Source organism: Anoplolepis gracilipes, chromosome 5 (genome assembly GCF_047496725.1).
Source record: "Anoplolepis gracilipes chromosome 5, ASM4749672v1, whole genome shotgun sequence".
NCBI classification, from domain to species: Eukaryota; Metazoa; Arthropoda; class Insecta; order Hymenoptera; family Formicidae; genus Anoplolepis; species Anoplolepis gracilipes.
This window is the reverse complement of record NC_132974.1, coordinates 2,681,859-2,697,966: the sequence shown is the minus strand read 5'-3', so window position 1 is coordinate 2,697,966 and position 16,108 is coordinate 2,681,859. Positions and strand designations below refer to the sequence as shown.

Genomic DNA, 16,108 nt, shown 5'->3' with positions numbered 1-16,108 from the left:
TTTGCCGCGTTATTAGTTTCTTGATGTAATTGCTTTTAAACTGGCAAAGTAAACAACGTAAAGATAGACAATAAAGTACACAAAAACCTCTCTTAATAATTTCATTTATATTCTCATCATAGACCAATAAATCTTATTTAAAAGCTACTGATCGCGCAGTTGCAATAAAATGATGTCGTGAATCACAGTCAACGAATAAAGACTTATGTAGATATAGATATATAAGGTAAAATGGTATAATATACGTTCCACATTTGCTTAAATCAATATAACATACATTTATGATAGATAGATTTTACTTGTAGTTGAAATTTCCATAGATTTATCAATATTAAAATTAATAATTGTACCATTTTCTGATTAATTGAATAAAATCAATTTTTTAAAAATACCAAAAAGAACGTTATATTTTACAGATTATAACTTTAGAAACATAGTGAGAAAATGTATGTAAATATAATAACAATTATTTTTATGGTATAAAAAATATTTATTAACAAATTTTTCTTTAAAAATTATTAATTTAGTAATATTTTTAATGTAAAATCGAACTTGCAGTGATTTCCCATTTGATTGTGTACTGCCATCTATGGATTCCCGTTTTCAATAATACTTATTGATAAGCTCATTATGTCTGAGCAACGAGTGGGGCATATTCCCTGCGAGAGTATATTACACCGTTTTACCCTATGTGAGAAAGTGTGAACGTAAGCAACTCTGGGGGAATGAGTAGTTCACCACTGACAATTGTTGAGGTCTGACAACGAGAAACATTCGAGGACGGAGTCGAAAGCAGGTATTTTTTTGTCATACAATCTTTTGAACAAAAATTTATTCAGGTTTCCTATAAATGCTTCTTGAAATCAGATAATTTAATAAGAAAAATAAAATGTAAAAAATATAATTATAAAATTCCTATTTGGCATTAATTTAAAAAGATTTTGCTAATTTAAAATTTTATTAATTAAAATATTATTAATTTTAGAAATCAAGTATTATCAAAAAGAACCTTGTTAATTTTTGAAAATCTAATATTTAATATTATTTTAAAAAATCAAAGGTTTGGCGATTTTAAGAAACAAGATTTTTCATCTGCTTTAGAAATTGAGATTTCTGTAAGAAATGGGCATTTTTCAAGAATTCCTTTGCAAAGAATTAGAAAACAACACTCATAATGTTTTATGTTCAACAGACGACACGACACGTAATCCGAATCTGAATCGTCTATTATTTTTTCAGGCAAATTCTCAACATCATACTACATGTTAAATATAAGGTGATAATTTTTTATGGATATGATAATTTAATATTTCAAGATAAAAGGCATAAGTAATTCAGCTTGCTTGTGATGTGTATGTGTTTTAGATTAATAATATGGTGTCTATAAAAGAACTCACCGGATTCTATACGTTTTCTATGATGCTTTTTATCTACAACCTTGGATTTTCTACTATATTGAAATCGCAAGTCAAATCTGTAAGTAATGATTGTATATATGCTCTTGGTGAGCCATTTTTCCAAATACTAGTCTTAAAATTATAAGATTTTGTCAATTTTAATACACTATTAATTGAGTTTGAACGGTTTAACAAAATGTTTAATAAAATCTTTTTTTAAATTAATTTTAAATTAATTTTGCTATTATTCATACGTGTTACGTCAATAATTATTAACACTAAAAATAAAAGTGTTAATCTGTCACAGAGTTTTACATTTTTTCGGCATATAAAAAAGGAAAACTCATTCGTGTAAAAATGTTACATTTTACAAATTTACAGCAAAATAGACTGAAAAAGGGAGATAAAATACTCGATTTTTGGAACAACTTTCGCAGTCATTGGATTTTAAGACATCTACATCTTCAATGTAACAAATCCCTTAGAGATCAAAACAGAAACGAAACCAATTATGCAGGAAGAGGAAGTTCTTCACTACGAGTAAGTATAATAGTTCTCCTATATTATTGTAATTTTCTTTACGATATCGAGACACAATTTAGCCAATTGCATAATTTGTTATAAAAATAACTGGGTCAAATTTTCATAATACAAAGGGCTTTAAAATATACAAATACAAGTGCAACGCATTGTGTAATGCATTTAAAATTTTGAAAAAATTTGGGAAATGCAATTCGCCAGTTATTAAATAATTTACTTTTCGAAAATATAACTCTTTTACGTAGTGTTATTGTATGTATGTCAGTGTACATATATGGTTATGGATGTATGCAATATACAGAACTCGGGACCGGAGGATCGTTAAACCCCAACTTTTGTGCACATCAAAAGTCCCCTGCGGGATATTAAATAACGTATAATTAAGATTCTGAACAAATAATAATTAAAAATAGTAAATATAAATAATAAACAAAGACTGCGATTGGTAAGAAGCGATATAGACATTTTTGTACGGAAAGTGATTTTGTTTTTTTTTTTTTTAGTAACGTCAATCAAACATAATTTCTTTGTATAGATGGTTTTACACCAAAAGTGATATCGACATATAATCGCAATTTGAATATATGCAATACATAAGAATATATTTTAATTTTTTTCTAGCGATCAGCAAATAAATATAATTTTTCATATAAAGAGAAGTTTTAAAGCAAACGAAAATGGTTCATACGTATATATGCTCTAAATCGCATTGGAAAGCTAAGTTATTTAATATTAATATAATTTAATATTAATATAATTATTTACAATAATGTTTTGTACATATAATATGTTAAATAAAAATGTTAATTTGACTCCGATGCAATTTAGAGCATTATATATATGTATACAAATCAGTTTTGTTTGTTTGAACTCTTTTATACAAAAAATTATGTTTAAGCAATAGCTGCTAAAAAATATACTTCAAATATGTCCGTTTATGAATATTTATGATGATATGATATTAATTATAATTTTATGAATATTTATATAATTTTCAGTTTGTATCGGACAAAGAGAATATTGAACTTATCTCAAGTAATAATTAGAAATTGTGTAATAAAAGTCAAAACATAAATAGAGCAATGAATAATATCTTTCTGTTGTTTTATAAGAAGTTTTTGAAACCTGATTGTGTATGTATGTGGTATATTTTTTAAACTGTAAAATGTTTTAATCTATTTTTTTTATGTTCTCAACGAGTAAAATATATGGAGATAAGTAAGAAAAAAATATCAGAGTGTGAATTCTAGTTTAATTCACGATACAATATTTTCTCGCTTTCTACATCTCTCTCTAAGTTTTTTTATCGAGTATAAAAAGAATTTCGGATTGAGATATTTTATTATAATTAAAAGAATGTGCACATAACTTAGTTTTCAGAATTAAATCTCCAAAAATATTACGCAACATCAATCTATTCTTTGGCTTTTATGTAACCTAATTTTTATTTTATTAATATTTAAAAATCATTAATAATTAATAATAAGTAATAATAATTGACTAATTTAAATTTACTTTTAATATTTTAATATTTAGTTTTTTATATCATTTGCATTAATCATGTATTTATATGTCTATTCTGAAATATAAATGTATGTTATGGAATATAACATGCTACATTACAACATATTTTAAAACACTATAAAGTAAAATAAACGTGTAATAATGCGTGTGATTTAAAGATTTATTTTTATATTATGAATGTCCTCAGACAAGGCGCTTGACAGTACTTTGCAGAAACCTGAATCAGTATTTATTAAAACCAGCATGAGAGAGCTGTTCTTCCATGGTATACATACCAATTGTTTAATAAAGGATTTTGCTGGATCTGTAGCGCGTTACAAGAAAAGGAACATATATTTATTCGAGAGAGCGATTTACAGATATAATTTTCTCGCTAAGGTACGCATCTATATTATTTTAGAGTTAAATTTTTTTTCGTAACTATATTTTTATATTGCTACAAGATTAAAGACAAAATTTTGTAAGAGAATACTTCATTTCCTTTCAAAGTTTTTAAAATCTTTGTTATTAATTTTACACAAAGATTTCTTAAGTAGTATATCCTTAAATATATCATTAATTATAAAATAAAGAATAATGTGCTCTGAAAATCACATTAAAATAAAAATTAATTATTTATAAAAAATAATTTTAATGTACTGATTTTAATAATTTATTTTATAAAAAAATTTGTTTTAATATTAATTTTACTATTACAATTAAAATTAGCATATACGAGTCAGCGCCGGACATTCAGACGCCGTACATTTCTTATTAAATTATAAAAATTTTACATTTAAGTTAAACGCGTTTTGGTCCTTTTTTGGGAACCTCTTCAAAAATATTAATTTTTTAAATATTTGGCATATGTGTATATTTATATTTTGTTTTAGAATATGACATTTCAAAATATAGTCATTAAAACTATAGTAACAAAGGCATAACAGAGCCAAATATCAGTAATGTTAGTTAAAAACTAATGTAATTTAATAAATTTCTCGTTAGAACATAATAAAAGGCAGCGTATATATCGCAAACGTCGCTACAAAATATCAAAACAATATTAATTGGTTAAGTATTAAGAATTAGACCATAAAAACATTGTGAATTAAATATAAAAATAACAAACGGACGTTTTGGCTTTTATTTTTTCAAGCCATCTTTGGCGTAAAAACGTGTGAAAAAGTCTCGGATATTTTATAAATACTTCAACAAAATTATAGTTAAATAAATAAAATTCGGAATTAGTCAGTCTTAATATTCGTATTCTTCTTAAAAATGTAAAATAAATAAATGTAATAAATTACATAAATGTAAATATATAAATGTAATTATATCCTGTTATTTGCATTTCAGGCAACGGAACTCATTTCTCTGATGCCATAAGAGTATTCTGCAGAATCAAAAATTACGTCAGCCGTGTCATCAATAGGAAATAGGAAACAAAGATAAGCATCTTACGAAATTTTGTAAGCTCATCTAGTCTTGAGTGTAATCTTTTTCATAATTTTAACAAATTTCGTAATGTTTATCAATTTAGTATTTACAAGTCCGATTTAATCTATGCGAATGTCCTAAATATTTATAGCTCATGTTTACATTCTAATTAAAGAAAGTCAGGAAACAATCTAGATTTTAATCTTAATTGTTCATATTTTTCGATTGACTAATTACTTTCAATTTTATAGATTTGAATTATCAATGTTTATAATATATGTATAAGCAAGTAAATTGCTGTAATTTTATTAACTAACTGCTTGCTGTAATTTTATTAACTAACTGCTTGCTATAATTATTAACAGTAATTACTGTAATTACACCAGTAGATTGTTAATATGTCTATATAAACTTTATGCAGAGTGTAACGTCTTAATTGAGACGTAATTAGGATATATATTAAATGTAAATCATTTTCTTAAGCAATTAGAGTCTAGAATCATATATGTATATACATCATCTAAATCGCATTTATATAACATAGCTATTATTAAGACTAAGCTTTATTATTGCAAATTATTTAAATTTTCAAGTAACACGTAATACATTTTTCAAGGAGAGCTAATATATTTACAAAATTGAGTTAAAATTGAAAACAGGAAATTTCAATTATTGTTATGATCTTGACATAATCTCAAGACTATTTTAGATATCTGCTTATAGCCGTAAAAATTGCACGAGAGAAAAGTTTACGTAATTTAAAAATCCTCCAACAAAAGTTGCAAAATATAATGCTTTCTGCATTCTAATTAATCCTGTTTAATTAATTTTTCTAATTATTAATATTATTCTAAATACTTTAATATATAAAGCAGCTCTAGATAGATAATCTAAAAGATAAATCTTAGATCCTAACATCTTTCTGTAAAAAATTTTGGTAAAAGATACATAATGTTAACAGTCATATTACATACATTAAAAATTCAAGTAACATATATATATCTTGGTTAGATTAGTTTTTTCTTATCTTTAAATTTGCTAGTGAATTATTCCTTGTATCTTTTTTATAAAAAAGCTGTCCAGCAAAAGCGAAATGAACAGTCAGTAACTGTTTGCATCGAATAGGTAGTTTAATGCAAGTCTTATTTCATTTCATTTTCATTTGAAGGTCTCTAACGTGACTGAATCACGTACGACTTGGCAAGATAGCGAATAATTTCCATACCTTCGATCGCATTGCGCTCAAGTAGAATAAAGTTCTATCCCGCTGTGCTCAAGATGCCGCATTGTTTAAGTAAGGGAAAGCAAGAAGTTTGTAATGGGGCTGAGCAGGCAGAAGTACACCTACGAGTGGTGTGTACTGCCTGGTGTAAGACGTTGGTATCATTATCGTCCGGGCAGTTTGTTCACGACGAGCCGCGCACGATCAACGGCGACGTCGACGACGAGAGTGGCGTGAAGAGATCGGCCACAGGAGATCGCACAGGTGCGAAGACGATATTACAAGGGAAAGATTGAGGCTTTCGTATCTCGTGTCGCGATTCGTGAATTTATTTCTTTACGGCATTCTGGTGATAGCCTGAAATCCCACAACGAGAGTTTAAGCGTAGGATAAACGAGAGTAATCTGTGGGTTCGTTTGCGTAACAAAAAGAGTGAATACGGATTAAAGCAATCAGAATTTTTATTTTTATATATGTGTTGACTGTATCTTTTTATGGACCAAATGACAAGAAGGAAATAAATTACGCAAACCGTTTTTTTTTTTTTTTTTTTTTTTTGTGAAAAATCGACAAAAGAGATTATACGAGATATCAAATAATAATGAAACTGTGAATACTAATTATGATATTAAATATTGATATACATGCTGAATACGAATATCAATGTTGAAGAAAGAAGATTATGTGTTAATTTACTAGTTTGGACTATGAACATAAAAATAGACTCAACAAAAGAGATGAAAATGATTTAGATTGTGAATTTCTTAAGCATCTTTCTTCATTTTTATTATAAATATATTTAAACTCAAAGAGTTAAACTGTAAAAAATTATTTTTTTATGTTTATTAAAAAATTATTCTTTGATTTATTTCTGTTAATATTATCTTAACTTGATATTTTCCTATTAACAAAGTTCTAATTCTCACAAAAATATTTTTCATAGTACATATTTTATTCTATTTTCTTTATAATATCTTATTTTATTCTTTAAATTTAATAATATTTTTTTATAAATTACATTTTTTATTGTTATATTTAATGATGTATTTATTTAAATATAGTTAATAATAATTTATTTATATATTACAATTTATATATTACATATTGCATTTGATTTTATACATATTATACATATTAGACAGAATTTTTCGTATAAAAATCAGTTTTAAAAATTATAAGAGACAAACATTCTAGAATTTTTCTTTCATCAGTGCAGTGAAGGAGAAGTATTATTTTTAGATTGAAATTGATGTAAAATTGACAGAATACACAAAATCAGAGATTCATGGTTTCCAAGAAACGCGCAAGAAATGATGTCACTGTTTGCATCCTTTGGAGAATATAGGATGTTATGAAGCATTTTTATTTGCTATATGCGTTTTTCGGCAAAGTTTTGGGCAATGTGCTCCATATTCTTGAAGGATACAATAAGGTTTTGATCGTATTAATATTATGTTGATTTTACTATCGCAGCAGTGAACTTTTGACTCTCGTGAATCCGCAATAATGGAATTTATAGAAAATTAAATTATGAACGCGGTTGTATTCTTTAAGTTAATACACACTTTTGGCAATTAATTTAAATTGATATTTTGTAAAACAATGTTATGACGTTCTAAATTAAATTGTGCGATTGATTAACTTCCGATAGATATACAATACTATGTTATTACTATAACAACGGAAATTTAAGGTAGTTTAATTTTGATTAAATCACGATTGTATTTAAATTGCTTATTTGTTCAAAATATCTATTTAGATTCGATTGAAAATGGTGTCTATAAAGAATCTTGGAATCGGCGGTGCATCTATGTTTATCATTGGAATTGTAACATGGTGTGGATTTCCTTCACTAATTAGGTCACAAATCAAGAAGGTAAACAAATGTATATCGTATATCACAATTAATTTCTCATTAGTATCATTCATTCGATAAATCAGCTTAGTAAGCGTAATGATAATGATACTTGTACAACAATTTGTGTTATTTTGATCTCATTATATGGAATTTTCAAGTAGTGTATACTGTTACAATAATGAAGCACTTTACAAGCTTTTTTGAAGTATCTTTATCATAGTTGAAGAGTATTAAATCTTTATTTATTTTAACAATCTCATTCTCGTATAATTTGTGTAATTAACTTAGGAAAGTATTGGAAGATGCTTTTGTAGGCTTTAACGTTTTCTTATAAAAATAAATTTTTATAAATTTTATATCGCTACAGATGGTTCATCCGGTTACATATCTTGTAATCATACCTCTTCGTTTTATATTATATTTTCTTTAATTTGATTTTCTTGTATAATATATATTTTAGCGTATATGTCAATATATTTTAAAACAATCGAGTATTCTTTGTAGTTTTGAAATGCGTACTTTAATATAATATACTGTGAAATTTTAACAAACTTTAATATAACCTATTGATAACTGATTTTTTGTCGCATTTAAGTATTTGATTTGCTTAAAAAAATTCTTTATACGTGCCTGATCCAAGCAGTCAGCTTTACTGAATATTGTGTAATGGTCAAGTCATTCTGCGAAAGTGTATAGTATCAAATCCTTGAACCTTACCAGCCGTTATAATGTTCTAGCATATTGTTCCAGTATCTCATTATACAGAATGTCTCATTTTAAATGCTCTAATTTATAATTGTGATAATTAATTATACATTACTAATATATAAATTATATATATTATACATTAATATTATAATCTATATTACAGATATCACTAATATGTAATTTTTATTATCACAATTTTAAATTAATAATATTACATATTAATAATATATATTATTAATATGTAAATTATTATTACAATTTTAAATTAGAGTATTTTAAATGGGACATTTATATATTCTAGCCTCCGAAAAATTTATGGCGATTTATTTTGTTACAAGAAAACATTTTCATACACACATACACACGCCCACAAATGTTTGCGCAATCATCATCGCTAGCAAATATACATTATTTTATTTTAAAAAATTGTCTTAAATTTATATACATATATATTAAAAGAAAAATAGAAATTATATATTTTTCTTTACGAGACTATAAAATTTAATTATTGAAACTATGAAAGCGCGCATCATAATTATTTATTCGTGTCTATTTCTTTGTGATTATAAAACTGATTATATAGCGAGATTTAATGTTTGTAGGCCGTGGCTTTGAAACCACGTAGTGAGATGCGCGATTTGTGGTCGAATTTTCCGCAGCCACTGGACTTTAAGGTTTATTTATTTAACGTGACCAATGCTGACGAAATTATACAAGGTCAAAAGCCAAAAGTGCAAGAAGTTGGACCATTCTTTTACGAGTGAGTCGTTTATATGCGATCGTAATACTATTAAAAAATATATAATTAATCACGGGTATAAATGCATAAGTTAAAAAATTAATTTGTTGTTTTATTTCTCTTTATTAAAAATTGTCTAATAATTTCTATACGCTTTTCTTTTCAATCTTTTTTTTTTATATTTATACTTGTATATTTATATTTATATTTATGCTCGTGATTGATTTAAATTTTAATCTGATCCTCAATAATCGAATCTTTTCTTCATATAAATCTATCTATTCTTCAAAATGTTTGAAAACTCGGATGTCCATTTTAGCGAGTACAAGTTGAAAGTGGACCTCGTCGATCGGGAGGACGAGGATAGCGTCGAGTACAGCATGAAGAACACATGGCACTTCAATCGCAAGAAGAGCAACGGATTGACGGGCGACGAAGACATAGTATTTCCGCATTTGTTGATTTTGAGCATAGCGATGAGAGCTTTGCAGGAAAATCCCGCCGCGATGCCGGTTCTTGGTATGTACAATACGATGTCGTTATTTCCTTTCAATGTCGTGTATCGATTGCGATTATGTATCGGCCGCGTATCACACGTCGGAAATGCCAGAAGATTTTAAGTAAGATATTAGGAAGAAACATTTTTTTTATAAATATATTTTTGTCAAGAACGTACACTTTATAAGACTTCTATTGTCTCGATCTCATCATATTTGCGCATTGTACATATAAATTTTTGTATGATGATTAAATTTAAATTTTGATAAAAATAAAAAGGAATTTAGTTCCAATGAAGTGAAATAAAAGAAATTGCTACACAATATTATTTGACCAGATTTAATTTGATCAATTAATTAAATTAAGAATGTTTGTTCATATTGAATAACGTAGGCAAGGCAATCGATAGCATCTTCCACAAACCAGAGTCGATATTCGTGAAAACCCAAGCCAAGAATATAATTTTCAATGGTCTGCCAGTCGACTGCACAGTGACGGACTTCGCTGGCAAAGCGGTGTGTAACGTGCTAAAGACAAAAGCGAAGGATCTGATGCCGGACGGAGAAGATCTTTTCAAGTTCTCTCTCTTGGGCGCAGTAGGTGGTTTTAATTCTAAAAAAATTACAAATCTTTGATTAGTTGATATAAAACTTATACAACTGTATTTAAAATTTTGACTATATTCAAATTCTTCTCTAAGCGAAAATATACATATATTTATTTCTTTCTATTACTGTAACTTTTAATAGAGTTAATTAGAATTTCGCATTTACCGCGTCGATTGATTTAAATTAATTTTTTTAAATATCGGGTGGTTAATAGATATATATTTTTTACATATATATATATTATATAATATTTCATATGCATAGAGACATATTATTATCGGTTATTGTTCTAATGCAGCTTTTCTGACGTTTCTGATTTCTTAGAGACAAGTTGATAAGTAAATATAAATTATCAGTTTAATAGTATAATGAAAAAGAAGCGCGTCACCCATAGGGATAGTAACTGTCATTATCTGGCCACAATTCTGACCGTGAATAGAAATAAGATTGTAATCTTTTAGTTGGATTACGCTAATAAAAATGCATACGTGAAAATATTGAGAAATGAAAATTTACGTGTTGTATTAATGACAATTACGAATAATTTTATTAGAAAAACGGGACCGTCTTGCCGGAACGTTTAAAGGTTCTCCGTGGTATTAAAAATTACAAGGACGTCGGTCGCGTTGTGGAATTCGATGGTAAAGCTGCATTGGATATTTGGCCAGAGGATCACTGCAACGCTTTCAACGGTACTGATTCGACGATTTTTCCACCTCTGTTCGGGCCGGACGATGACATCGTCTCGTTCGGGTACGAGATCTGTCGAAGTATCAGCGCGCATTATAGTCATCACAGCAAAGTCAAAGGTAATGTAAATCGTTTGGAATGATTAAGATTAAAGGAAAAAGAATTATCCCACGTATAAATGTAAAAATTATATTAAATGCAAATTAAAAATCTCACTGTATCATCAAAGTTAGAATTGAATTTATAGTTTTTGAAATAAACAAAATTACTATAATAATAAATACGATAATATAAATATAATAATAAATAAGATAATTATAAATAATAAGAGATGTAATATATATATAATTGCTTATAAGATATATTAAAACTAATATTAATAAATATAATAATAAATAAGATAGTAAATAATACAATGTCATAATACAAATAATTTCATTATCTTTTTAATAAATTTTATGTTATTGTTATTATACAATAGGTTTTTTTCTTTAAAAAGGTAAAAGGTTCTAATAAATTAACACAAATAGACGTTCTTATCATTATTCTATTTTTTTATGACGCTTGATAGCATCTCCGTATTTGCAGGTGTCAATACTCTTCATTATACGGCGAATTTCGGAGATATGAGCACAAATCCTATGGAAAAGTGTTTCTGTCCGACACCGGATACTTGTCTGACGAAAAATCTCTATGACCTGACGAAATGTTTAGGTGCACCTATCATTGGATCGTCTCCGCACTTTTACGGTTGCGAGGAAAATTGGTTGGAACTAGTAGATGGCTTGCATCCGAATCAGGTACAACAAAAATTAAGAATTTATAGATATTGATCATAGATATAAGGAAAAATTGCAAATTTATCGTTAAAAGAAACATTACATAAATATCAATGAAAAATCTATAATTCATTGTTTTGGTTAAATCATCCGTTGACAGGAGGATCATGAAATGGACATGGATTTCGAACCGATGACAGCTACGCCGATACGCGGACGTAAACTCTTACAATTCAATATGTTCATAAAACCGATCCCGAAATTCAAATTTATGAAGAATTTCCCGGAAGCATTGTTGCCGCTATTTTGGGTAGAAGAAGGAATACTTCTTGATGACGAGTTTGTTAACAAGGTCAAGGTGGTGTTTAAAGTGACGGCAGTTGTCACGTAAGCTTACAGCAATATTTCTCGAATTATATTTATATTTAATAAGAATTATATTATATTTGATAATTAATGCTCTTACTTCCAATTAGTTATATATTAATTATAAGTTTGTAATCTATTTAACTTTGTCAGCGTTATAATTGTAAATATATAAGTAATAATGATTTTTTAACTTTTCTTAAAATTTTTTCCAAATTAATCAATGTAATAAATCAAACATTAATTTAAAATTTTGATTTGCAGTTTTTTGAAATGGGTGATGGTAGTTGGCGGGATAGGCATGTGCATCGCATCCGCTGGATTGTACTTCAAGAATCGCGAAAATAATGACAGGATAGATATCACAAAAGTCACCCCGAAGGACAACAATACGGAGAAGAGCTGGGAATCTAAAATAAACATCAGTACGATACAGGCGGCGTCAGTGCCGGCAAATCTCGATAAAGATTGAACACTATTAGGGAGAGGCTAATATCAGTATTAACATCGAGAAAATCCTCTTAGCTCTAAATATTTTTTTAGCTAAAATTATTTTTAAAATATATAATTAAATAAATTTTCTCAAATACGGTAAAAATGAGATAAAAAACCACTAGAGCTGATATGCGGAAAAAAGAAATATAATAATTCAAACATGAGTGTCTAAAACGTCTTAAAGACAGCTTTTTAATATGTTTTTAAAATTTTACTTTAAAAGATATCGTAAAGATATTTTTAAGATATGTTTTTAAGATATATAAGAGTTACTAAAGATATGTTATAAAGATATTTTCAAAATATGTTTTAACAGGTCTTTTACAAAAACACATCTAGAATTTTTTTGAAAAGATGTCTGAAAATTGTCTTTTATAAGACATTTTTTGGAATGTTACTGTTGTATGTACAAGTCTATATTATCGACTGCAACTTTTATTGATTAGAATACATATGATATATACGTAAGCCTGACGTTTAAGAGGATCTTAAAGTATTACTGATTAAAATCTTAACATAACATATTTGCTTAATATCGAAGTTTTGCAGTTCATACGTACAAAATAATATAGGTTCCCATTCAGAAATTGCATGAAGAAATATTGGTAAACTTGCTTATTTCTACAAGTTCACAAATATTCCTCCATGTAATTTCTAAATTGGAATCTATCTTATTTTGTATGTATAAATTGCAAAACTTTGATATTAAACAAATATATGTTTGTTATGACTTTATATATTTTTATTATGTAGTGTTATAACTTTAAGACTTAAGCGTCTCCTTAATCTTAAAAGCTAATCGAAACAATATGGAAATTGTCATCAAATTTTATTAAAACTATTGACAAGCAAAAGCTCAAATACAAAACATAAAGAAAAAGTAATGCTTAAAAAAATATAAAATGATGTTTTACATTTTATATTATTCACACGTATATTTTATATTATATATATATATATATATATACATAAAATATAAAATATATAAAAATAGAGATATAAAATATATATAAATTGACGCTTTGATTGAACGTCTGATCAAACAGATTCATTTATAAATAATTCTATAAGCAACAAAAATACAGTAAGTTGGATACACTGAAACTTCTAAAAAATATACCTCTATAGAGAATATTGCATCTCTTCCACGTGCTAAAAGTTACTTCTGGATAACATGATAACGACTTAGCTACGCAGTAATGCACAGAGTTATAGGCACAAATTAAAGAGAGAATATATTCATGCAAATCTCGTGAATAAGTGTCGTTTGAAACGATATCTTTTACGGTTCTGAATTTAATAAAAGTGAGGGTAACTTTATTAGAGTATACCAGAGTCTCTACTCTTTTGAAGGGTCCAGTATATATAATTATTATAATTGTTTAGTATTATAATTATTTATAAATTAAATTAAAAAAATATTGATATATTTTGTATAAAAAGTTAATTATTTTACTTAGCAAACTAGCGTAAACAAACTACGATACTGAAAATAAAGCTGAATCAGAAGAAAGTTTTACAAAAAAAATTGCCAATAATAAATAAAATTCATTTACTCAGCGCCGTATGTCCGTTTAAAGAATTATTTTATCATAGAAGGAAATAATTCAGATCTTGTCGAGTTATTTTTCGTCATCGAAAATATGTGCTTAATAAAACGAATTAATTACAATTAAGTTATGAGTCGCAAATGGTCTGCTTCGATTTTAAGTTATTAAAATCGAAATAGACTATATGCGACTCATAACTTAATTGTAATTAATTGTTAATGTTTGCAATCTGATAATGAGTTGTGCATTTCGATTCTTGTAACATTTAGTTTGTTGAGATTGATGTAAACATGTCTAACTGATTAAATAATAATACACATATATATATATATATATATATATATATATAATATTGTTTAGTAATATCGTTAAATCGTTAGCGAACGATTGCGAATACATTATTAAAATCGAGATAGATCGAGAATGTGACTCATAATTTGTATAACCACTCACTATTAATGATGGTTTAAATTAGAAATCAAAACATACATACCAATAAAGAAAAAGAAGAGAAAATTTGTGTGCTTTTTATTTATCGCACCCGGCTCTCAACTAGCCTAATTCCTTACTAGTAAAAAGTTACATATTAGAGCTTTCAATTAAATTTTAATTACAATTAATATCTTGTATATTATTAGTCACAATATTGAATACATAATGGACACATTGTATATTATAATTTTTCTGAATAATAAATAAATATGTATAATATTCATACATATATTTACTGTGACAATAAATAAATCTTAAAACATTTTTTGTCCTATGCATCCATCGAATGTGTTCCGCATTTTCGTTAGAAGTATAAAACTCTAAAGAATATATTAAGAATATGTATTGAGAATATATATTGCATTGAAAACAACATTATTATTATTATCACATATTCTTATAGCTGACATAAAGACATTTTCAAGATATATATAATTAAATTGTCAAGATATGTATAATTAAATTCTCTTTTGTTAAGAATTTCCTGCCTTATGAGATCTGACTTTAAAATTACGCTAGCGTTTACATTATTCAAGATAACTTATCACGTGAAAGTAAAGATTACGAGGCTCAATTCACACTTCTATCTGTCTTTTTGTACATATATGTGATTGTATGTGCGCGCTTAGCATAAATATTTTCTCAGGCAAGGAAATTCATACTAATTAAGCACTCTTATTGTTAGCATGAGAAACGAAAGATATTGTCAATAAAATTCGTAATATTTTGAAACACACTTCGATTGATACTCTGCGTAAGCAATTTTGGAGAAAATAAAAAGGAACTATATCTACAAGAAACACAGGATTTGCTGCTATAATTGCCGATAATTTTGTACTTTTACTGTTATTTGTTGTTAATCTGTTTGGTAACATCATTTGTATCATCACTTTCTATTTAAAAAAGAATTATTTACAGTATAATTATTTTAGACTCTTATTAATCATTTACTCGATTAAAAATATACATATGTATATATTAAGGATTGATTTTTATTATCTCTCGGCAAATTTTTATTTACATACCTGCTTTTTAAATAAATATTATAAAAAATTAATGTTATAAAAAATAAATATTATAAAAAAATTAATTTTCTGTATCATGTATCTATCAGAATTTTTCTATTGCTCTTATACTAATTAGAATTTTACGTAAAGCTTTTTAATTGCTGTGTGTGTATGTATTCTATCATTCGTATGACAGTAGTATAAAGTTATTCAATTAAC

General features: G+C 26.7%; 1 protein-coding gene across 3 annotated transcripts; it reads left to right on the top strand.

Annotated features, from left to right (window-relative positions):
- Positions 1-688: 688 nt before the first annotated feature.
- On the top strand, positions 689-13,771 carry LOC140665668 (sensory neuron membrane protein 1-like). Of its 3 annotated transcripts, XM_072892025.1 has the most exons (15): positions 689-796; positions 1,240-1,276; positions 1,366-1,476; positions 1,779-1,937; positions 3,649-3,839; positions 4,797-4,909; positions 6,046-6,363; positions 7,859-7,975; positions 9,268-9,425; positions 9,724-9,923; positions 10,296-10,498; positions 11,064-11,319; positions 11,789-12,000; positions 12,140-12,366; positions 12,610-13,043. In XM_072892025.1, exons 8-15 carry the CDS (start codon positions 7,871-7,873, stop codon positions 12,815-12,817), a joined length of 1,569 nt encoding a protein of 522 aa, XP_072748126.1. In that variant the 5' UTR covers positions 689-796; positions 1,240-1,276; positions 1,366-1,476; positions 1,779-1,937; positions 3,649-3,839; positions 4,797-4,909; positions 6,046-6,363; positions 7,859-7,870; the 3' UTR covers positions 12,818-13,043. The 3 variants fall into 3 exon arrangements, with proteins under 3 accessions (XP_072748126.1, XP_072748125.1, XP_072748124.1); XM_072892024.1 differs by lacking the exons at positions 689-796; positions 1,240-1,276; positions 1,366-1,476; ... (1 more) ...; positions 3,649-3,839; positions 4,797-4,909 and having other exon boundaries at positions 5,151-6,363; XM_072892023.1 differs by lacking the exons at positions 689-796; positions 1,240-1,276; positions 1,366-1,476; ... (2 more) ...; positions 4,797-4,909; positions 6,046-6,363 and adding an exon at positions 7,281-7,531 and having other exon boundaries at positions 12,610-13,771.
- Positions 13,772-16,108: the final 2,337 nt, after the last annotated feature.